The sequence below is a fragment of the Astatotilapia calliptera genome, chromosome 22, assembly GCF_964374335.1.
Source record: "Astatotilapia calliptera chromosome 22, fAstCal68.1, whole genome shotgun sequence".
Lineage (NCBI taxonomy): Eukaryota > Metazoa > Chordata > Actinopteri > Cichliformes > Cichlidae > Astatotilapia > Astatotilapia calliptera.
The window spans coordinates 30,172,820-30,197,943 of record NC_137442.1 but is presented as its reverse complement, the minus strand read 5'-3'; the positions used below and the strand labels follow the sequence as shown (position 1 = coordinate 30,197,943).

Sequence of the window (25,124 nt, the reverse complement as noted above, 5' to 3'; positions counted from 1 at the left end):
TTAATTCATTTGAATTCAACTATATTTCTATAGCACGAAATCACACCAACAGTTGTGAGGCGCTTTATGTTGTAAGGTAAAGACCCTACAATAATACAGAGAAACCCCAAATCAGACCACCCCCTATGAGCAAACACTTGGTGACAGTGGGGAGGAAAAACTCCCTTTTAAAAGGAAGAAACCTCCGTCAGATCCAGGCTCAGGGAGGGGCAGGCATCTGCTACAACAGATTGGAGGGGGGGGGGGGGGGGGGGGGTGATAATGGTAGCATCTGAAAGGATACAACCTTCATCTAGGGAGCAAATTAATTTAGAATTGAAAATGTAAGCTTTAATGAAATATGCAGTTATAATTAACTTCCTAGGACCTGGCGTCCACATATGTGGACATCACATTTTGGGTTATTTAGGCCAAGTGATATCCACTTACGAGGATGTTATACTGCTACTGTTCTATCGAAATTTTAAACGAATATCCTCACATGTGGCTCTCAATCAGGTAAAAAAAAAAAATCTGGTAATTCTTTATTTTTATATTCATCGGGTCCCAATATGCCCAAATATCAAGAGAAATTAAAAATGCATGCTGTGGAAGAGTTCAGGTCTTAGGAGGTTAATCTGAGATCTTGCTGTGCTGTAATGATGAGTTCGTGATACTGGTAAGCCCATTGACTGACCCAGTCGCCCCTTTTCCAGCCAGCTTTTCTCCCTATGTGTGTTTCTCCCGCTGTGAGTTATGTTCACACATTTTTATATTTATATTTCAGTTCTCTTCCTACTACACACACACACACACACACACACACACACACGCACACACACGCACACACACATTGCTTCTTTGAAAGCCACTTTGCTGCAAGTAGACCTGTCCATGTTTGTCACAGGTCAACAAGACCTTCTTCACGTGAATGCTTTTGTGGATAGATTGGGAGACCCTGGGTGGACATCTTCATGTGTCAGTGTTAGAGTAAGTTAATTGAAAAACTATCCTTCATATGGACAAAAAATTGTGTCCAAAAGTTGTTTGTTTTTGTTTCTTTCTTTTTTACTATAACGGCAGCTATTATAATCTGAGCTAAACATTAGTATCTTTAATAAACAAATACACAGGGAACTATACTCAGCTAGCAACAACCAAAAAAACCTTAGCATAGCAGGCTTAACCCAGCCCTGTATTCAGCTGTACCTAATCCCAGTGTTGGTGTTGTACCAGAATCATCATAGTCAATGTCGGTCCAGTTTAGAAGTGACCAATCACATTGTTATGATGTCATAGTTTTACGACATGGAAAAATCTGCTGATGTTCACTCAAGAAAACATCCTGAAAAGGGGGCAGTTAAGTGTCAGGGTTAGGTGATCAGGTTATAATTAGGGTTGTCTTTATGGTTATGAGGTGAGGGTTAAGGTTTGGTGTGTGGTGTTTACACAAAACAAAATGGTTACATCACGACTATGCAAATGATCACTTGCAATGTTGAACAATAGTTTTGATGATCCAGGAACAGCACCAACACATCGCATCAGATCGTGCCTGTATTCACCCCATTTCCAGTCTTTATGCTAAGCTAAGCTAATGTTTATTCTAGTTTGCTTTTTGGCAACACATGAGGCTGGTATCAGTCATAAGCATATACGCATGAACTATCAGACTATGCTACTGAAGCATCTCCCTGTGCATCAGGCAAAGCCTTTTAATGGAGATGCCAATGTGGGAACAATCTTCCTGTCAGTTGCCAATTAAAACAACAAAACATCCCAGCAGACTGAAAAGCCCTCTGACGGATGAATGAGTGTTATATCATTATGTTGAGAGTAAATAGCTGTGTTCCACTGGAAATGAATGCACTGAGATCATACAACACATAATTAAATACTGAATTGAGATCTTAATAATAAACTGCATGTTTAAAATCTCAGCAAACACCTTTATTTCACACAATCCACTCAATGCAGCTACATGAGGAACATAAACTATTATTCTGAGGTCTAAACAAGAACACGTGTGTTTTAGTAGCAGATTTTTTTTTCAGAGACTAAACTGAGTCACAGTCAGTGAGAGTACGGTCCATTAGGTTTGTTTTTGTTTTTTTAAAGATATTTAAGTGTGAATATTGTGTTGTTTCCTATATTTTAAAATCAGATTTGTAAAAAACGAAAAAGACCTCGTCTGCGGCTCTCCTGTAAAACCTGTGAAATTCAGACACACTCTGGTGCACAAGCGCTTCACACGTTCAAAGCGGAAACCCCGAGCTCAACAGAGAAAACCTCATCCCTGTTCACAGTGCCGCAGCTTGTCATTTTTGAAGTCCCAGTGCTGGGTATCAGCCTCTGTGGCTCCCGCTTGAAAAAAGACAGGCTGACAGAGAGGCTAAGTCTTCATGGACGCTCTGATCTCAGCTGCCCTCTGAGCAGCCATGGACTTTCTCCGCTGTATGGCTGAAGCCGTGGCCTCTGTAATGCCATGGTAGCTGTCCGTCTCCTGGGAGTCCTCGCTGTTCTGCGACTTGGTGCTGTCCTGCGAGTCTGGCTTCTGCCTGAGCGCCCGGCTCTGCTCCTCCTTCAGCTCAACATAGGAGCGGGAGAAGGTGTGAAAGATGGACGTGACAGGAAAGGCCATGAGGAGGATACCGCTCAGGATGCTGCTAAGCGCCACCACCTGGCCAGGGATGCTTCTGGGCACCATGTCCCCGTAACCGACTGTAGTCATGGAGATGACCGCCCACCAGTAGCTACCAGGGATGCTGGTGAATTCCTGCTTTGCGCCCATTTCGCTCTCAGCTAGGAAAACGAGTGGTGAGAAAAGAGCCATGGCCACGCACAGGAACAACAGCAACAGGCCAAACTCACGCGTGCACCTCCTCACTGTTAGGCCGAGGGTCTGCAAGCCTAAGGAGTGGCGGGCCAACCTCATGACGTAAAAGATCCGTAGTGCTCGGAGAACTCGGAGAACTAACCCCACCTTCTCCAGGTAGTTGTTCCCTGAGCCTGCAGGTTTCCCACCCACCGACAGAGAGTCCACGATGAGGGTGATGTAGTAGGGAAGAATGGCTACCACATCGATGACGTTTAGAGGCGTACGCAGGAACATACACTTGCTCTGAGTCTGAATGAAGCGCAGCAGGAACTCCAGGGAGAACCAGGCGACGCACACTGTCTCCAGAACAAAGATGTTATAGCATCTCTGGGAGCACTCACCCTGCAGAGGAGGGGGAAACAACAACAACACAAAGACAAGTGTTACAACCTTCAGCGAGAGAAACAAATCCAAAAGTGTTTTAGATGAAGGTGAGGTTAGGACACAGCATGGAGCCAGTCATTAAGAAGGTATTTTAAGGCTTGTTATTTCATCTACAGGGTTTGTTATTGACAGCCAAGGTTGCCACTTAAGCTCTGACAACAAAAATGTGTCTGTCCTCTCACAGAACAAAACACAGCAGAGAAGGTGCTGAAAGATTCATGAAGCTTATAAGTACACGCTTTGATTATCTGATTTAGGCAACCTCACTGAGTCACGCATCAAACCGCACTAAACAAAAGGCTTTAAGAGGTGTACAATGTGAAGATAGTGTTAACGTGAAGAGTCCCCGACAAATGAGGCTATGCTGGATTTTTAAGATGAAACACCTCTTTTCATAATAATCTACTGTAAAATCATCTATTTTTCCAAGCCTGATGAAATAGAGTTCATGAATATTTAAAAATATAATTATAAGAGATGACTTTATTTGATTAAGTCAAAGTTACCCCTGGAGCAAACTGAAAACATAAAGTGTGTGAGTATACTTTACATTTTTCTGACATGACTCAGTGTGATTAATGGCCGAGAAATATTCTTTGCTTTGCAGTTTCTGTGGTTTTACATTCAAATATGAGGAGATACAAAACAGAGACAAAATACAGCAAACATATGGCAACTTCAGCAGCCCATTAGAGCCACCATCTACAAGCACTGGGGTGTTGAATTTGTGTCGGAATGTGCACAAGGGTGAATATGTAAGCCTTTGCATTTGCCTTCGCATTTGCTCAGTCAGCCTCATGCATTTTTAAGAGTATAAACTCTGCTTTGCAAATAGCAGGGTTTTTTGCCCTTGAGACATCAAACTCGCTAAGCCCATTAAGGACCATGTAAATGACTGATAGGCAAAGCTGGAGTTGCAATTTTTCACCCAGTAAAAACAGCAGCAGAAGCAATAACCCACTAAAGTAAAAGTGAGGTCACATATTAAATGAGAGTAAACAGCAATCATGCTGAATATTAGGATTTCTAAAAGAATGTAACATGAAAACTAAGCAGTTTATTCAGTCTTGCTGAACAGGAAACATGTCATGGAAGAGTCCAGTCTGAATGCAACTGAATGCAAAATTGTAGCTTGACATCAAACTTACCCACATACATATTTCACTAGACATGGAGTTTTTACTGTACATCACTCAGCTAGCAAGAAATCTGCAGGCTAACAGCCAGAACTCCACACTGCAGGCAGTAATAAGTGGCTTTACAGCTAACCATCACCTTCCTCTTTAGGCATGAAGTACACAGTTACAAGGAATGGAGTTGGGGGGTGCCATAAACCACCCTGAGTGCTCAGAAAGAGTAGAAAAGTGCTAAGAACCAGTCCATTTGTCATCAGTTTAACTGAATCTTAAAACTAAGAATGAATTAAATTCAATTGTATTTATACAGCACCAAATCACAACAACAGTCACCTCAAGCTGCTTTATATTGTAAGGTAGACCCTACAATAATACATCAGAGAAAAAACCAACAATCATATGATCCCCCCTTGAGCAAGCACTTTGGAGAGAGTGCGAAAGAAAAACTCTCCTTTAACAGGAAGACACCTCCAGCAGAACCAGGCTCAGGGAGGGGCGGGGCCATCTGCTGCGACAGGTCGGGGTGATGAAATGATGGGATGCTTGAAACTGACTAATCCTTGAAACATTTTTAGTATACAGCCATGTTTGCTAGTCATGGCTGAGGCAGTGGGTTTCTGAAATAACAATCTGTTCTTATTTCCTAGTTGTCATATACTGATGTGATGACAGCGTGTTTCATATGCAGGAACTACACTCTAATACATACAGTACACCTTTACTCTTTTTCAGTGTGCAGGATAGGTGCATATTTACTGCTTTTATACTGGAGAACAACACTGACAACACTGCTCCGGATTGTTTTCATGGTTTTCAATGATTCAGTTAATCCAATGACTGCAGTGCAGTGTTAGCCAAGCGCAAATGAAAGCAGTGAATGAATTATTCATCATTATTGTGTGTGTGTGTGTGTGTGTGTGTGTGTGTGTGTGTGTGATGCATCTAAAACTAACAACAATTGAACAATTGTTAGTGTCACAATTATAAGTTTGTCATAGTACAAATAGGAGGCACAAACATCACACAGACTTTCTCTCTGGCTCAGATAATCGCTTTTTGTTTAACTTTTCTGTGATACTGAAATCATTTTTTTTAATTAGTTCTGAGGATGACAATCTTACAATTTGTAATATTTTTCCTAACACCACAAATGTGAATCTTGATTGAAACTTTAAACCTCTTGGTGTCAGGAGGTCACTAATCATTACAATCTATCCTCTTTCATCAAAGCTCATGACAATTCAATCAAGAGCTGTTTATCATAAAAGCAAAAATATAAATTTCCAGGCGGCACAAGAGCAAAAATACCATCAAGGGCAAGCTGGAGTTCGAGGACATAGAAGCATGTGGACAGGAACAACTAAGCCTTTCTGAGCTCTATCAGTTTTTCCAGTTTGGACTGACAGGCCAAGATTCCCACTTCGTGTCGTTATCTCTTGGGTGGGATGTAGTGCAGAGACTAACATATGCTTTGGGTGCAAGTCCCAAGGTGGTATTAAGAAAATTATAAAATTGTGTCATGTAACTTTTTGGTCTGGAAGCAAACTTATAAGAAATCAGAGACAGCATCCCATACATTTCAAAAGTGGATATGACTCCCATCACAAGATAATCTCCATAAAACAGTTGACAGTAGATAAAAAGGTTAGGCTTCACACTCCAATTGAGAAATATGAAATAACACAATAACTATTAGATTAAAAGAATACCATCAGCTTCATTTTTGGGAGAATTATCAGCCAATTTCGACCGCTTTGTTCTCTCTTTTAAGGAAGATTTGGACAGCTTGCAGAAACTATAATACTGTGCTAAATATAACTGTATTCTCTGAAAAAATAAGTGCATACCCATTTACAGTTTATGTGCTACATATTTGGAAAAAGCAATCATTTGATCCCCTTTGGTGTACTACCCACAGCTATGTGAGTCGTGTCAGTAAAGTTAGCTTTTTTAAATATTAAATAAAAATAGAAATCTGTAAGTGTGTGTGCCTAAAACTCTCCCTCTGTCGGGAATCCATCTTTTAGTCCTCATGCTCCCGTGGCAAACCATCACATGGCAATTTTGAAGCTTCATGTGTTATTGCAGCACGGCCATTCAAATTTGAGCTAAAATCCACCCTCTAACCACATGCTGTCATTTCACATCCAAAGTAATGAGTCTGAAGCCAAAACAAATAAGTGTGCTACTATCCAAATCCTTAAGGAACACGCTCATTTTCACATGGCAACCAGCATGCTTCGCACTTCCTTTGTTTTTCTGCTCTTCCGTGTCCACGGGGGAATCTGTCTGTTTGTGACACATTTGCAATTGATGATGCCATCCCTTCGTTTGAATCTGACCAGTGTATATGTATTGTTCTCTGTCAGAGGCTTTCTGGCTGAGTGCATTCTCCACTCCCTTCTGCTCCTTCTCCACTCTGAAAAGCCTCTGATGTACATAGATGTACCGCTGAGGATCAAATTAAAAGCATGCAATTATTCATCTCAGCAGTCAGGGGACTCTGACCCCGTCACAGCTGAAGACAAGCATGTAAACCAAACAATGCAGGAAGCGACGGCTAACCTTTGATATGCACAGTAAGTTGGAGTGGGCTCCGTATAACAAACAGGCACACTTCAAGTACTGAGCTGCTCCTGTCTTTGGCACACCCAAGATTTTAATGGATCAATTTACTATTCTCATTTGTTCACTTCACTGGGCTTTACCATGTGCAGCGAGTGTCTGTGTGTGTAATTCCCACCCAGATAAACTCCGGTCTTTTCTTCCGCACAGCAATTTACCTGTTCACAAAGGAATTTCAGACAAGTTGGGGAATTTAAGAGAATGCCTTTCATAGATGGATTCTGTCTTTTTAAATCATCTTCATGTCAAATCAACAAATCAAAACAAATCGTTCCAACACCTGGAGTCAGGTTGTGGCATTGTCTCAGCAACACCTGGCACTACCTGGCCAGGTATGATCATTTCTCCAGCATGTTTGGGCCCTAATTGAAAAATCTCTCACCACTTGGAAGATTTCAAGAGCCATGGGGATCTGATGCCTGAGTAACCTCAATCAGCTCCTTCCAACATGAAGGAGCAGCAGCTATTGAGGTTCCTCAGGACACGTCTTGCACACACTACTTGTGATCTGTCGGCCACATTGGACATGGTATAACCACCTGGTGCCAGTGGTTGCAGACGGTCGATGCCCTTTCACTTGGTGACAATCATTTGCAAAGAATGGTGGGTTCACCACCGAAACCTTGGCTGATTGTGACCTACACCCGTTTTCACACCTTGGCTCGTGTGATTAAGAAGAGGTAGGGGGTCCATGTCCCTCTTGTGGGATACTCTGATAGGGCTTAAATCTATTAAATCTTAAATCTCCACCATTTGACCTTAGAACTGAAGAAACGTCTTGAACGAGAGGTGAAACGTCTTCAAGCTACTTAAAGAAGTCCAGATGCTTTTCTTTCTAAGCTCATTTGCAAAGAATGTGCTACACCAAAAACCTTGCATTGATGATTTGGTTGTTGGCAGATTCCCACATCTTTGTCTGCAAGACAGCAAGTTCCACCTCAACACACAACATTTGAGATTAGGTCAGCTTTTTCAAGGAGCAGTTTTTACATTACAAAATGCCAGCATGACTGGAAAACAGCATTGTAATTATTTGTCTGGTAAGATGGTTATGGCTTTATTACCAGTCAGTGGTTCTGGCTTGGAAACTTTTGTTGTTGATCACCAGCTGAATTAAACTCATTATATGTTATTGAAACACCTGATCACAGGACCAAATCTTAAATATGCCCTGTAAATATGTGAAAACATTATCAGTCCCATGGTGTAAATGCACTTCCATGCTTCCTGCTACCATGGTTGCAGTGACAGCGCTCTCCTGGAAAACTCAGAAACAAGCTAAGATACAAGAGGAGAGAGACTGTCACCAACAGTTTCAATGACTTACCTGTAAAAGCATATTAAGACAAAGTTGCATCTGCCTTATGTTTCCTCTTTGCACAAAAACTCCTAACTCAGTCTAGATTTACTGAAATGTTGTGCAGCCACAGCTTTTCTGAATGGCCAAAAAGCAATAAGGAGTGAAAATCCAACCATCACTGAGAGGAATGCCTATGGGGGCAAACTAGCATGACAATCAAAGAACCAGGTTTTAAAAATTACAAAAAAGAATGGAGGGACACTTGTACAATGGCAACATTCAGCCACTATGAAAGGTTTGACATGCAGCTTTATTTTTCTCCTTTCTTCTTCTATTATGTGCCCACTGTTGGTGCAAAGTGTCCACTACGGCGTCTGAAAGCAATGGCAACTCTCACAGAGATGTACACAATAACTGTTACACAAATCACAAACACTAACACAGAGGAGCTGTCGTGTGGAAAACACTGAGCATGCTGACAGTTGCCTTGTGCTGCATCGTCTTTGCCTCATTCTTGTTGGTCTTTTGCTGCACTCTGTGGCCAGTGAGTAGATTGAATTGTTCAGAAGTGCTCTACTGCGTCGTCGTCCCCCCCATCACCCACCGCATCATCGACAAGGAGCAGCAATAAGACCATCTCACACAGCCATACAAGAGAGATAAATCTCTCTTGTATGGCTGTGCTCTGTCAGAAGTGTCTTTGAACTGCAAGGTTTGTTTCTATTGAAAAAAAAGAGCTTCAAGGATGAGAACAAACAGTTTGGTCAGGAAATAGTGCACAGCTGTTTCCCTGCAAATATTAGTGGAAAGAGTCTGGGGCTGTCTAACACACTGTAGATACGAAACAGGGAGTGGAAATTCAAGGAAGTCAGAGCTTATTTTAGTCTTGTCTATCCCATCACAGGGTTAGGGTCTGACCTGGGCTAACAAAAAATAAATAAAACACTAAATTTATGAAAACTCATTGCATTGGTTAGATATATTTAATGCTACAGTTGCACTAGGAAAAATAATGATTGGAGACTGCGGTGCCAAAGTTATTGCAACCATGTGAAAAAATGAATAAACTGTTTTAAAGACAGGGACAAGGCTGCAGTGAGTGGCACTGTCAGTTACCACGTTCAGAGTGACTTTGGTGTATCAAGATGATGATAAAATGGAAATAAGATGGAGTCAGTCTGCTATCAGCTTGCAACTGAATGAGTCCATTTTACAACTACATGCAATCTGTCTGTGATAATACAGTAATTAACTGTCATAAATCAATGGAAATCACAAATCTGTTTCTGTCTGATAAAGATGACGAAGTTCACATTGACTACTTACATTCAGAGCCTTGCTTTTATACAGGAATAAAATCAGAATACAGCCAGTTGCCAACCAGTTGATTCGAGTTCGCTAATGCAAAAACTGCCTGAGAGTGATCCAGTCAGCAGAGAGCGAGTAAACTGTCTGGCTGTCCACCACCAGACAACCTGTGTAATCACAGTCGAAAGTGGTCACCCAGAGGTTAATGGTCTTGAATGCTCAGTGTCTGGGGGACCGGTTGGTCACCACAGCTGTTTGCAAGCTGTGAAAAAATTAAAAGGCAATCACCAGCTTTATTTTAGGAGGTTTCCATCCTATTTATACTCCATCAGCTACAAAGCAATCCCTTTGATGATGGTTGATTGCTATAATGGACTTTGTGTCAGTTGCCCTCTAGTGTAAGGGTGTCAGACTCAACTGGAGCTTAATTGGGCCAGATTATATAAAACCACTGCGTAAAACAACATGCCTCCAAAAGGTTTCCTTTCTTTAGGTTCAAGAAAATGCAAAAAAGCTGCAAATAAAAGTTCAAGTGAAAGGCTCAATTAACCCTACTCCCTTACAAATCTGACACCACAGAAGCTATGATTTCTTGATTATTATTTTTCTAATTTAATGAGTGATGATTTGCAAAGAGACAATCAACCACCAGAGTCATTTAAAGAAAACCTGCAATTTCAAAACAATATGCCCCAGTTTTACTACTCTGTCTACTTCTACAAGTTACACCTCACAGTTTGGTGGTGCTTGGTGCCACTGCTCCAGTGCACCTCAGTGGTATATTTGATTCCCACTGGTAGTTGCTGCCATTGCTTGATTTAGCTGAGGTAACTGAAAACAGTTAGCGCCTCTCTTGTCTTCAAACTACTGAATTTCATTCACAATCCACAGCCTCTGTCGACCATACAGCTGTTAGTCTTTTACTATATGTTTTTAATTTAAAGTGACACATTTGCACCAAACTGAAAGAATCGTTGGAACTGAGGAGAATGAGGTTATCCTCAAGGTCCAAGAATAATATAATTCATTTTCATTTAGAGTTTTTAGGTTATGCCTCCATCAAGGTAAAACTGACATGTGATCATGTCAGTAACACAAAAACTACTGAACCAAAGTTCATCAACCTTAGTCAAGTGGTTATGTGTAAGGCAAATGCTGAAACTTCATTTAAGAACTGGTCCAACAGTTAATAGGTCATTGGCCAGAGTTTGACACCTATGTTTTAGAGCCTTCAGTTTTCAGGCTTCCAGTTTGGATTCGGGACACAGACACTATCTCTACTTTTAAGATTAGGCTTAAGACTTTCCTTTTTGCTAAAGCATATAGTTAGGGCTGGACCAGGTGACCCTGAATCCTCTCTTAGTTATGCTGCAATAGACGTAGGCTGCCGGGGGATTCCCATGATGCACCGAGTATTTCTTCTTCAGTCACCTTTCTCACTCATTATGTATTAATAGACCTCTCTGCATTGAATCACACTTTTTTCCTTCCCACTGTCGCCAAAGTCCTTGCTCATAGGGGGTCATATGATTGTTGGGTTTTTCCTCTGTATGTATTATTGTTGGGTCTACCTTACAATACAGGGAGTGCAGAATTATTAGGCAAGTTGTATTTTTGAGGAATAATTTTATTATTGAACAACAACCATGTTCTCAATGAACCCAAAAAAACTCATTAATATCAAAGCTGAATGTTTTTGGAAGTAGTTTTTAGTTTGTTTTTAGTTTTAGCTATTTTAGGGGGATATCTGTGTGTGCAGGTGACTATTACTGTGCATAATTATTAGGCAACTTAACAAAAAACAAATATATACCCATTTCAATTATTTATTTTTACTAGTGAAACCAATATACACTCAACAAAAATATAAACGCAACACCTTTGTTACTGCTCCCATTCCCCATGGGATGGACGTAGAGACCTAAAATTCATTCCAGATACACAATATAACCATCCCTCCCAAACAGTGGTCACAAATCAGTCCAAATGTGTGGTAGTGGGCACATCTGCTATATTGAGATAATCCATCCCACCTCACAGGTGTGCCACATCAGGATGCTGATCTGACATCATGAGTAGTGCACAGGTGTACCTCAGACTGCCCACAACAAAAGGCCACCCTGGAATGTGCAGTTTTGTCTCACAGCAAAATGCCACAGATGCCACAAGCAATGAGGGTGTGACCACCATTTGCCTCATGCAGTGCAACACATCGTCGCATGGAGTCTATCAGATTGTCAATTGTGGCCTGTGGAATGTTGGTCCACTCCACTTCAATGGCTGTGCGAGGTTGTTGGATATTCGTGGGAACTGGTACACGCTGTCGTATACGCCGGTCAAGCACATCCCGAACATGCTCAATGGGTGACATGTCCGGTGAGTATGCTGGCCATGCAAGAACTGGGACATTCTCAGCTGCCATCTGCCATGAACAATGTGAACCATGATTCATCCGTGAAGCGCACACCTCTCCAACGTGCCAGACGCCATCAAATGTGAGCATTTGCCCACACAAGTCTGTTACGGCGACGAGCTGGAGTCAGGTCAAGACCCCGATGAGGACGACGGGCATGCAGTTGAGCGTCCCTGAGACGGTTTCTGACAGTTTGTGCAGAAATTGTTTGGTTGTGCAAACCAATTGTTCCAGCAGCTGTCTGGGTGGCTGGTCTCAGACGATCTTGGAGGTGAACCTGCTGGATGTGGAGGTCCTGGGCTGGTGTGGTTACACGAGGTCTGCAGTTGTGAGGCCGGTTGGATGTGCTGCCATATTCTCTGGTTGAGAAATGAACATTCAATGCACGGGCGACAGATCTGGTTGACATTCCTGCTGTCAGCATGCCAATTGCACGCTCCCTCATTGCTTGTGGCATCTGTGGCATTTTGCTGTGAGACAAAACTGCACATTCCAGGGTGGCCTTTTGTTGTGGGCAGTCTGAGGTACACCTGTGCACTACTCATGATGTCAGATCAGCATCCTGATGTGGCACACCTGTGAGGTGGGATGGATTATCTCAATATAGCAGATGTGCCCACTACCACACATTTGGACTGATTTGTGACCACTGTTTGGGAAGGATGGTTATATTGTGTATCTGGAATGAATTTTAGGTCTCTACGTCCATCCCATGGGGAATGTTGCGTTTATATTTTTGTTGAGTGTAATATCTCCACATTCACAAATGTACATTTCTGACATTCAAAAACAAAACAAAAACAAATCAGCGACCAATATAGCCACCTTTCTTTGCAAGGACACTCAAAAGCCTGCCATCCATGGATTCTGTCAGTGTTTTGATCTGTTCACCATCAACATTGCGTGCAGCAGCAACCACAGCCTCCCAGACACTGTTCAGAGAGGTGTACTGTTTTCCCTCCTTGTAAATCTCACATTTGATGATGGACCACAGGTTCTCAATGGGGTTCAGATCAGGTGAACAAGGAGGCCATGTCATTAGTTTTTCTTCTTTTATACCCTTTCTTGCCAGCCACGCTGTGGAGTACTTGGACGCGTGTGATGGAGCATTGTCCTGCATGAAAATCATGTTTTTCTTGAAGGATGCAGACTTCTTCCTGTACCACTGCTTGAAGAAGGTGTCTTCCAGAAACTGGCAGTAGGACTGGGAGTTGAGCTTGACTCCATCCTCAACCCGAAAAGGCCCCACAAGCTCATCTTTGATGATACCAGCCCAAACCAGTACTCCACCTCCACCTTGCTGGCGTCTGAGTCGGACTGGAGCTCTCTGCCCTTTACCAATCCAGCCACGGGCCCATCCATCTGGCCCATCAAGACTCACTCTCATTTCATCAGTCCATAAAACCTTAGAAAAACCAGTCTTGAGATATTTCTTGGCCCAGTCTTGACGTTTCAGCTTGTGTGTCTTGTTCAGTGGTGGTCGTCTTTCAGCCTTTCTTACCTTGGCCATGTCTCTGAGTATTGCACACCTTGTGCTTTTGGGCACTCCAGTGATGTTGCAGCTCTGAAATATGGCCAAACTGGTGGCAAGTGGCATCTTGGCAGCTGCACGCTTGACTTTTCTCAGTTCATGGGCAGTTATTTTGCGCCTTGGTTTTTCCACACGCTTCTTGCGACCCTGTTGGCTATTTTGAATGAAACGCTTGATTGTTCGATGATCACGCTTCAGAAGCTTTGCAATTTTGAGACTGCTGCATCCCTCTGCAAGATATCTCACTATTTTTGACTTTTCTGAGCCTGTCAAGTCCTTCTTTTGACCCATTTTGCCAAAGGAAAGGACGTTGCCTAATAATTATGCACACCTGATATAGGGTGTTGATGTCATTAGACCACACCCCTTCTCATTACAGAGATGCACATCACCTAATATGCTTAATTGGTAGTAGGCTTTCGAGCCTATACAGCTTGGAGTAAGACAACATGCATGAAGAGGATGATGTGGACAAAATACTCATTTGCCTAATAATTCTGCACTCCCTGTATAAAGTGCCTTGAGGCAACTGTTGTTGTGATTTGGTGCTGTATAAATACAACTGAATTGAATTGAATTGAATACTTTGGAACCTAGTATAGCTAAAAAACTAGCATTTACATTCACTGATGGAAGTGTAACAGTGGTCTCCTTTCTGGAGTTTCCATGTAAGCATTAATCATTATTGTCAGTTTTCATCAACCAGCTTTTTTTTTGTCTGGCAATAACAAAGACGGTAACTAAATAAAAACTAAAGGTCAAAAACTATGATAGACAGTGACACTGACACTGACTGACACTTTTGTCAACAAACAAAAATATTCTGGAGAGACCTGATTCAATCACAACTGAGTTGGGACGAATTTGGGAGTAATCAAGTCAGAAGTAATCTCCTTTGTGCCTGTGACATACGGACACATTTAGCATTTGATGTCAATAAAGATATGATGCTTTGTGAAACATGCGGAGCAGCTCTCACGAGTAAAACCACAACAAATTTTTCCACCTTACATTTTAGTTAACTTAATCAACTTTAGGTTTAGTCTGCTATAATCTTCTGATCTTCTGACTACGACTAAAACTAAATTTAAAAACGTTTGTGAGCTGGGTACAGATTAGGTGAACTGGAAACTAAACAGCCCATGGCAGTGAATGCATTCATACAACTATTTTTAACTGTGGAAAAACAACAACCTGCCCCCACCCGCCCTCACTTAATGAAGTATTTAATAACCATTAGTGCTGATTTAACCTGTTTCATTTCACCAGTAACTCCAGGCTTCATGGTTGTCACCTTTAATACAAAACGCTGTCACTCAAGTATTTTTGTTGTTTTGTTTTTTTAATACTCATCTGGATTTGTCTCCTGAAAGCTTCAAACAGCAATCTGTGAAACTGAAAGCTGGTTTTGAGATTACTGTAAGTAACCAGGATGCTTGAGAAAGTGGATACAGAAAGTGCTCACTGATACAAAGAAACCAGGCAGAGCAGAGAGAAGTATTTTACACAAATTGTTATAAATAGACCAATATTCCAATGGTGACCTTCTAATTTATCATAATAACCAAACACTAATACCTTATCAATCACATGCCTTCTCCTCATAAACCAGGCAGTTATAGCTTATGGTTTAACTAATTTCCCCGGTTCTTCTGTGTTTGTGTATAATTACTGAGTTGAATCTTAATTAGGAGGTAAATTATTCAGCTCAAACCAAGAGTCAGTAATGGTATAATCATGATGACTTTGCCAGGAACTTAAACAATAATAATCATATTCACTGACTCTGCCTGGGAGAAAATCTCTAACCCACCATCGCTGCTGAGCTTGATCAAATTTATTGAATCATCTGAAATACATTTCTTTTTCAATAATGTGAAAACACTGCTGTAACTCACGCACGCGCCACACCGACCCAAGCAGTTTTGTACCTCATGGGTTCACATTTATTACACTCGGCTGTTTGGGGATGGAAGGAGAAAAGTTTTGTGTTTGCTGCGCAGAAGTATTTTAATCATGTTGATTTGTGGCTTGTGCGGTCTGAGAGCCACATAAATTTACTCATACGTACTTTTTCTCTTTGAAAAAGCCATTAATCAATATTTACGCACTAGTGTTACCAGCAGTCGCACTGCTAGTGTGTATTTGCACTTTATGACACGTGAATGTATTTTTCCACCTCTACATCCACTTTAACTTGTAACAAAAAGAAGGCTGTGTCTTTACACTGTTATTTATATCCTGTTCTCTGCTGTGACAAGCCATATTCCCCATGGGGGCCATTATGGTTTCATCTGCTCTAATCTTACCTCAAGTAGCAGCGGTATTGATGGCTGTTGCCTAACAAGTGTATGCCCTCACTCTATCTAACTTCTATGGTCAAATGTACCTCTATTACTCATGAACAGGAAATCGTGAAAACAAAGATAGCTCGGTGAAATAAGTCAACGTGACCGGGTAAACGGGTTTCTTTATATCTAGAAGCAGGTACGGAGGATTTTCACTTTTCGCTAACAGCACTTTTTCAGCCCATCACAGATCTGGTTCATTTGCATTAACATTTATGAGCAGGGCTAATGCACTTCAATTGGGCTGACAATGATTGCCTTAAAGAAAAACATTTCTGTCTGACTGACATTGCATTCAGCAGCACATTTAGACGAGTTGAAAGCTCGTCGTCTGGCACTGAAAATCCTTTCCATGTTGTATTAGATTTTTCTTTAGGTTTTGGAACAATTGTACCCTCATATCCCCTGAGAGTTATCACTGAATAAGTCAATATTCCTCATCTTTTCCACACAGTAGAGTTCTTCTTTTGTGGTCACACTGGGAAAATATATTTTCAACATACTTGGATTCACTGGTGACCATTAATGTTGCTGGCAGATAAGACTCCTCTGGCTGGAAATGTTTGCTAATGCAAATGATTCTCGCTAAAGCCAGTGATGTTCCTTCTTTATGTGCGGAGAAGTTGTTCAGCTGGGTGTGCTTGCAGCTCCACAGGGAGAGGAAATTACAGCCAGCACAGCTGGAGCTTTTCTGTTACATTTAGCAACCAAAAGGTAAAACAAGTGCATTGCTTATCCTCCTTTCCTTTTAGTTTTTGTTTGTTTTCAATTAATTCTGAATCCAAATGACTACATTCCTGCTGGGTAACTATATGGGGCAGGTAAGCTACCTGTGGAAATAATGGCTTTAATTTCCATAGCTGTTGTTTTGATGTTTGGAACTTAGGAGTGTCCTGATTTGTAAATGAATCTTTCTGAAAGACAAACAATTGGCGCTGAAATCAATCATGATAAAATAAATAAACAAATAAAAATTAATTCTAAGGTTTTATATATGAAGGCAATAAAAAGTAGTATTTATCAGATATTAAAATGAGGTAAATACAACCTCAGATGAAGAGCAACATAGCACGTTAACAAAACTTGAGCCTAAATGCAGAAGCAGTATATGAAAAACTCAGTACAGCCCATGATTCACCAGCTTGTAGAGCCAGATTCAGAAGCAATAACTTAAAGTAACTGCTTTCTGTATGACTCGTTCAGCCGCTCAGGTCATTGTGGAAGAATTTTGGCCCACTCTACAACATTTCTTCTGTTCATTGAGGCTTTCAGGCATTTGTTTGTGGATAGCTCTCCAACCACAGTAATCAGTCATTTGGAGTTTGACTGGCCATCGCAATACCTTGATTCTTTTCTTTTCCTACCATTCTGTTGTGGTGTATTTGCTGGTGTGTTTAAGATTACTGTTCAGTTGCATGACCCAGTTTCAGCAAAGCTTTGGCTGTTGGACACGTGGCCTCACATCTGGCTCTAGAAACTTCATGTATACAGAGGAGTTCAGTCATTGTGCCCATGTCCTGTGGCTGCAAGAACACGCCCAATCACCCTTCCACTACCATGTTTGACAGCTTATATGATGTGTTTAGTTTTCAACAAATGATGCCAAATATCTTAATTTTTTTTATCTTCGAGGACATTATTTTAGAAATCTTGTGGTTTGTTCAGATGCAACTTTCCAAACCTAGCCTGTGTTTCCATGTTCTTTTTAAAGAAAAGAGGTTGTCTCAGGACAACCCTTCCAAACAAGCCATACTTGTTCAGTCTTTTTATAATTGTACTTTTAACATTAAAATTTAACACTGAAACCTGCAGAATCTGAGATGTCACTCTCAGGACTTTTGCAGCCTCTCTGAGTTGTGCACAGTCAGACTTTGGGGTTTGCTAGGATGTGCACTTCAGGTAAGACTGGCAACTGTCTTGTTGACCATCTTCTTATGAGTAACTCTTCTTACTGCAGAATGATGGACTTCAACTTGTTTGGAAACAGCTTTATAACCCTTCCAAGATAATAGAACCAATGCTGTTATCATTCCTCATTGGCAAAACTAAATGCTCCAAACCAGCAAACGGCCAAAACCTGCTGACGATCAGTTAATCAAGTTAATCTGATTAGCACCACCTTTCCCTCTTAATTCATATGGTAGAATAAGGGTGTACTTATATTTTCACACACTGTTTCTGAATCTTGGTTTAATTGTTGTTAAATAAATAATGGCACAGTGTAATAGGTAGGGATGGGTATCGTTTAGGTTTTATCCGATACCGGTGCCAAATCGGTACCTTTGAAACGGTGCCGGTGCTCAAACGGTGCTCAAACGGGTGCTTAAAGAATGGAGAACACAAAATTGGTCCAAAAACCTCTCATGTTCAGCTGTTTTTTTGTAAAAAGATAACAACGTTAGCCTTTTCTGCAGCTATGGGGCATATATGGTATCACTCTTGGCTGGAAGCAGTGCTTAAACAATGGAAAAAACACAAACTTTGTCCAAAAACCTCTCATGTTTAACTGTTTTCCACTTTTTCTTTGGTCATTTTAGCCTTTTTGGCCAGGGTGAAGGGAGTATCTGCCATCAAACAAGAAGACAGCCGCATATAGCTATGATGATGTTTGCTAGTTCACCTTACATGCATTAATGTAATAACGTGGTTAGCCTACTCAACGTAAATCACACAAGAACAACATTAAGCTACTCACGCAGAGAAGAACGGCTGCTGCTGCCATCAAATACGGCGCATTTCTCGGCTTTTAAAAAAAACGCTATGCGTCGCCAGGTGTTTCATGAGATTCGAGGTGTTACCTCCTTTGACAGTATCACAGTATCAGCTTAAAGCACTTGTTGCAGGCTGCTGAGTTTGCATATTTTGCTGTGAAGTAAAGCCAGACTTTTAACCGCTTCGCCTTGGACATTTTTAATCTGTAGCTCTGCGCTAACAGAACGTACGTACCTGGCCCCGCCTACTATCCTCAGAAACATAAAACGATTGGCTAAAAGTGTATCACAGCTCAGGAAAAAAAAGCACCGAAATAAAGCACCGAAATGTGCGCTGCTTTTCGGTCTGATTACTACCGTTTATGATGGCACCGGACACCGGTACCCATCCCTAGTAATAGGTCATGTTTTGTTATTTATCTGAAGTTGTACGTTCCTAATTTTAAAACCTGCAAAGGACCAGATTATTTCTATTTATGTCCTGATACATAAAGCCAAGAATAAACTCAGAAGCACAACTCGGAAGAACTAATCATAAGTAAAAATTCCCGAGTAAATATAAGTATTGAACTAGGGCACGGCCCAATAGACCATGCCCCAGTCCATGGGCACAGCTGAAGAGGGGACCTAGGTCTACCCTCCTATAGGCCCACCACCTGCAGGAGGTGGCGTAGTGGTCAGTGGCACGAGTTACTGCCCCAAGTGGAGGAGTTTAAGTATCTCAGGGTCTTGTTCTTGGGTGAGGGGAGCAGAAGATCAACAGACGGATTGATGCTGCAGCTGCGGTGATGCAGACGCTGTATTGGTGCATCGTGGTGAAAAGAGAGCTGAACATAAAAACGAAGCTCTCGATTTACCGGTCAGTCTACGTCCCCGCAATCACCTAAGGTCACGAGCTTTGGGTAGTGACTGAAAGAACAAGATTGTTGATATAAGTGGCAGAAATGAGCTTTGAAATGAGGGTGGCAGGCCTCTCCCTTCAAGATAGGGTGAGGAGTTTGGCCGTTCGGAAGGGGCTCAAAGTACTATTCCACTTCAAAAGGAGCCAGTTGAGGTGGTTCAGGTATCTGACAAGGATGCCTTCTGGGTGACTTCTGGTTGAGATGGTCCAGGCATGTCCCACTGGGCGGAGGCCCTGGGGCAGGCCCAGGACACACTGGAGAGGTTATATTTCTTGGCTGGTCTGGGAATGCTTTGGCATTCCCCCAGACAAGCTGTAGGACCCAACTCTGGATAATGGACGAAACTGGAAGGGTGGATATATTTCCATATAAACACAATAGTGCTCATCATGTCTCTGAACATTACACTTTGAAACTGATTGTAGAGAAGGTCTGCTAAAGTTCTTGCATAAAACATGAACAATATTCCCACTGTTGTAAAGTCAAAGAGAATCACAATTCAACTAGAATTATTCACCAAAACTCAGAGTGAGCAGCAAATCATCACCACTGAGAAAAATGATGAAGCGGATCATCACCACCAATCATCAGCACACACTAAGACAAAATTACTGGCTTTCCTAAAGCTTTTGCGCACATCTTTCTTCCTTGCGATCACAGTCTGAGCTCTTGCTCCCCTGTTGCCCTGTGAGGATATATGACTGTGGCAGGGCTATACTTTAAAGTGGCTGGCATTTACATCACAGTGGAGTGTATGGGCCAGTGAGGCATTGGGCAGAGTCACTGAAAGGTTAGACCAACACCCGGGGCTCTCTGTAGTGATGAATGGGACAAGAGGACAGTTTTCAAAGATGCTTATGTGAACAGAGTAAGCGATTCTGAGGGAAGAAATCGACAAAACACTTGAGATGTTTAATCCCCCATTCATGCAGCAAGTGCGGATGAGAGTCAGTAAATTTAAAATGCAATATAACTTCTTTTTTTTTCTTTTTGCTTGTGTGAGAGAGAGAAAAAGGCGCGAGCCACTGAATGCTTCTCTAAGAGCCACATTAGATTAGACAGACAGGCTAAGTGCTTTCCATCTAAGACGACGCCTTAAAAACTTCCGGTTTCAGCCAAACTCTTTCCTCCGGCTAAAGAGATTGAGTGCATTGTGGCTTCCTGGGCTTAGGTTGCAACGCTCCCTTGGTTAACAGTGAAATGTCATTTAATTTACTGGCAAACTAGAACTGCATTTGAATATGTGTGCCAGCTGCTGCTCCTCTCTGTCCATCTAACAAGTACCTGGTATGAGCAGGTTTTTCCTCTCTCAGGTCCTGTGTTTGTTTGTTTGTATTTGGGAATACCTTCGTGTGTCACACTGTCATCTTTGAGATTTTTCTAAGATTCATCTACAGAAATGAAAACAAATGATGTCTAATGTGTCAGGCTGGTAGTAACAAAGTGCCTAAAGATACAGTTTTAAACTGGTTCTCTGTTAATGTAGATACAACAGTACTGCTTGAAACCACTTTAAATTACAGGTCTGACTCCTTGGAAGTAAACGATAAAGAAATGAGGGGTGGTATGAGACTTGAATAGTACGGTAGTTTAAGTACAGTAAATACAACATTCGGGCACCTCCCCACACACGTCAGAAGCAGAGAGAGCGCCAAGAAGATCCAACGCATAACAGAGCTTTCATCAGTGTCAACAGATGTGAGACTAATGAAGTCAGATACAACACTAAATGAAGAGTGAGGTGTCAGTGTGATGGAAAGCGATATGAAGAAGTGCAGCAACTGTGGGAAGGCTAAAGTAGCTTAAATATCCCTATGTCAGATTTGCCAGTTGCCAGCTGAGCTGATCAAATAAATGATCATGTTGATTTATGTAATTGTTTCCTGACACTTCTTCCACTCTTAGCGTGTTGTCAAACCCTGGAGCAAGCCCACTTTATTCCAAGTTAGCAAGTGTCCAGTGACACAGTGCAGCATTTAAAAGCAAAACAGCTGACTAACAGTTTGTATCTAGTTTTGACCTTTAAATCCAATCCTATAATAACTCTCTTTACTGAATGTACATTACAACCTTGTGGAATCAAAATCAGTTTGTCCGTGTTGTGTTTAGAGCATACCTTTGACCCGTGTGGCCACAGTATCACTTTTAAATGAAGAGTGTACATTTCATTTACGTCAGTAAAATTCTATTCAAGGAGCAGCGCTGATCAAACGATACATTGTGGCATCATATACCAGCCAACAAGTTATTCCAAGTTTAGTTTTATAAAGCAGAGTATCAATTATATTGCCAACACTGGGGCCACATCATAAGCATCATAAACATTCTATCTAATAATTTTGCAATATATTATTACAATCTTGAATTGGGTAGCCTGTCTATTTAAGAAGCCATTTCATTTCATTAGTGTAATTTGTACAGAACATTTGTTGAGATCTAAATGGCAGGCTATTAAAGCCATTAGGATGCAGTGTAATAGAGAAGGAGGGTTAGTGGGCGGATTCAACTGGAAGATTCTAAGAAAAGTGTTTAGCTGGGTAAATGCTGACATTAGTGCTACGAAGGGGTCTACACATAGAACTGATTCACTTCTGAGCCAAAACATTAAACCCAACAGACTAGCACTGAAGGGATTCCTCTCATGTCACCAGAAACTCTGACCTGTACATAAGAAGGTGTGCTATGCTGCTGAAAATGCCAAGACCAGATACGTTGGCTTATTCTTCTGTGGACTGAGGTTGCTCCAGGCCTCAAGGGCCGGTGTTCTGCAGGTTTTAGATGTGTCCTTGATCCAACACAGCTGATTTAAATGGATAAATTACCTCCTCAACATGTCTCAACAGTTCTCCAGAGGCCTGGTAATGAACTAGTCATTTGATTAAGGTGTGTAGACCCAGGGTGAGATCTAAAACCTGCAGGACACCGGCCCGTGAGGCCTGGAGTTCCCCACCCTGAGGACTGATCAGACCTGGAAATTAGGATTTTTTTTCATCCACTTTTTATTAACCATGATGTTAGTTTGTTTTTATAAGCTCCTAAAAAGCCAAAGTTTTAGAGAGGTGGGTGGCACTGTTGCGAGAAGCTTCAGGGTTTGGGTCCAGCCTGGGACCTTTCCGAAAATACTGGCTTCCCCCAGCAGTCCAAAGACACGCAGAGGGTTAGGTTAACTGGTGATTCTAAATTAGCCTAAATGTGAGTGTGAATGGTTGTCTGTCTTTATGTATTAGTACTGCAACCTATCCAGGGTGTAACCTGCTTCCCATTTCATTGAATCTGCAATTAGATTTCACCGCCCACCACAACCCCGAATTAGATAGTTAGAAGAACATGGAGGGATATTCTTCATCTATAATGCACATTTTAAACACTTAGTGCCAGTTTCCATTATTAATAATAATAATAATAATAATAATAATAATAATAATAATAATAATAATAATAATAATAATGAAGAAGAAACACAGCAAGGTACGAAGTGTCCACGACAGTCTGGGCAGAATACAACCAGATGCTAGAGAGTGTCAGCAGAGAAAAGCAACACAAAGTCCTGAAATGCTGTTTTACTTTGGTCCATTTGTTCCGGTGAAGCATTAAACAGCTCAACTGCTCATTAAGATGGTTTGGTGTCACCACATCCCATGTGATAATACTACCCACACAAATGCCAGCACCTGAGCAGAGCAGTGCATTTAATGATGCATGATCAGCGTTAATCGTTTCACCTGTCTGCAGTTCTAATGTTGTGGCTGATCAGTTCTCCAGACCAAACTCTTCTACAAACACTGACGGAGGAAAGGAGACTCTCTTCTGCCAATTACTCCGACAGCATGGTGTACACCACGACTGTTGGGAACATAACAGCTCGATCACACCTATATTTTTTTTATGCACCACTGAGAGAGAAACTTTTCTTCATCTCATTTTTCATTTATGAGCATGTGCACATTGCCCAATTAACATTTCTTACCAGAAGCTGTAAACAAAAGTGACTCTTTTATTTTATTCTCTGTCTCTAACTTCTGATACTTAAAAATACGTTGGGGGGAGTGGCACACTGTGGTTTGTCTCAGTTTAACATGGTAGGTTTGTCAAGAATGACACAGCTGTCTCATTATACCGTAAAATTCTGGGTTTGGGGGTTGCCTCCTATAGCTGCTTCAAATCAGCTTCCCGGCCCTAATGAACCACCATCTGCAAGACATTCCAGGGAAGCCCCGGTTGTTTAATTAGTGCCACAATGACACAATTTTCAGCTGTCCAATGACATACTGTTTTCTTGATCAGTCCTCTTCTGACTTGGATAATTAAATAATTTGATTTAGAATGACAGATGTCTTCAGTCAGCGTTCACCTTGTTTTCTGTTTCTGGCTGATTTTCCCGTTCAAGCTTACGTACATGCAAACACACCCGGCTGTGTTGATGAAGATGGATCTTTTAAGAAAAGGAAAACTGCCATATGGCCCCTTTATAATCACACTGAGGTCTTTTGACATCATTCAAAAGGTGAATTAGTGTGACACAAACACTCTCCTCAGCCTGATCTCAAAGTCTCTCACGCAAAGGCGAACATGAAAAGGAACCAGAGGGAGACATCGGCAGCTTTAATATGCTTTTTTGCTCCACTTGTCATTGACTGTGACAACATGTCTAGTTAGCTGGGGGGAAAGAAAAGGCCTGGGGTGGCAGTGCTTTTCTTCCTGCAAGATGAAAGCTAAATGCAGCAACAAGTGAATCCAATCTCCTTGCACTTTTAGACCTAATTAGAGCTCAGAGACTGCAAGTTATGAGCATCATCGCGTTATTTCACAATTTTACAGGTTCAAGCTTTGTATTGTTTTGAACGTACAGCATTTCCTCTCAGTTTGTAATAATCATACATCTTCTCTAGGGTATACTGCCATTAAAGGGCTAGGTCTATGATCTGGGATACACATATGATCGCGAGGTTTCTACCAAACAACTTTATATTTTTTATTCTTGAACTCTACTAGACTATTAGAATCAATAGTTTAAAATAATCCTCATTTATCTGATACTAGGTCTGAAATCAGCTATTGTGAATTATCTCCTCTTAGGCCAACTTTGATGCATGCATTTATAGAAAACAGACTGGAACAGACCAACAAACCAACAGCAGTTACCATCGTCCGAGTTTGATAAAGGGTCTTCCATGAAGCATTAAGAGTGAAAAGAAAATGCAGTATAGATAAATTATATTGTCAAATGTATTTACATGTCTGCCTTCTCATACACATATGGACTTGAGTAAAATCCCAGCCCACCCTTTGCAGCTATAACACCTTCAAACATTCTGGAAAGGCTTTAAACGAGGTTTAGGAGTGTTTATGGGAATTTCTGACCAATGTTTGAGAAGTACTTTTGTCAGGTCGGACACTGAGGTTGGATGATAAAATCTGGCTCACAGTTTTCGCTCTAATTCATCCCAAAGATGTTCTGTCAGGCTGAGGTCAGGACTGTGTAGGCCAGTCAAGTTCCTCCACAGCAAACTCGCTCATCCATGTCTTTATGGACCTTGCTTTGTGTACTGGTGTGCACAAAATGTTCCCACAATATTGGGAGCGTGAAATTTCCAAAATGTCTTGGTGTT

General features: G+C 41.4%; 1 protein-coding gene across 1 annotated transcript in view; it reads right to left on the bottom strand.

Moving 5' to 3' along the window:
* Positions 1-1,907: 1,907 nt before the first annotated feature.
* The window catches only part of kcng2 (potassium voltage-gated channel, subfamily G, member 2), a 43,636-nt gene continuing 20,419 nt past the window's right edge, over positions 1,908-25,124 (bottom strand). The window contains exon 3 of the mRNA XM_026156589.2: positions 1,908-3,199. Coding sequence (XP_026012374.1) covers positions 2,372-3,199 — 828 coding nt within the window. The 3' untranslated portion in view covers positions 1,908-2,371. The remainder of the gene's footprint in view (positions 3,200-25,124) is intronic.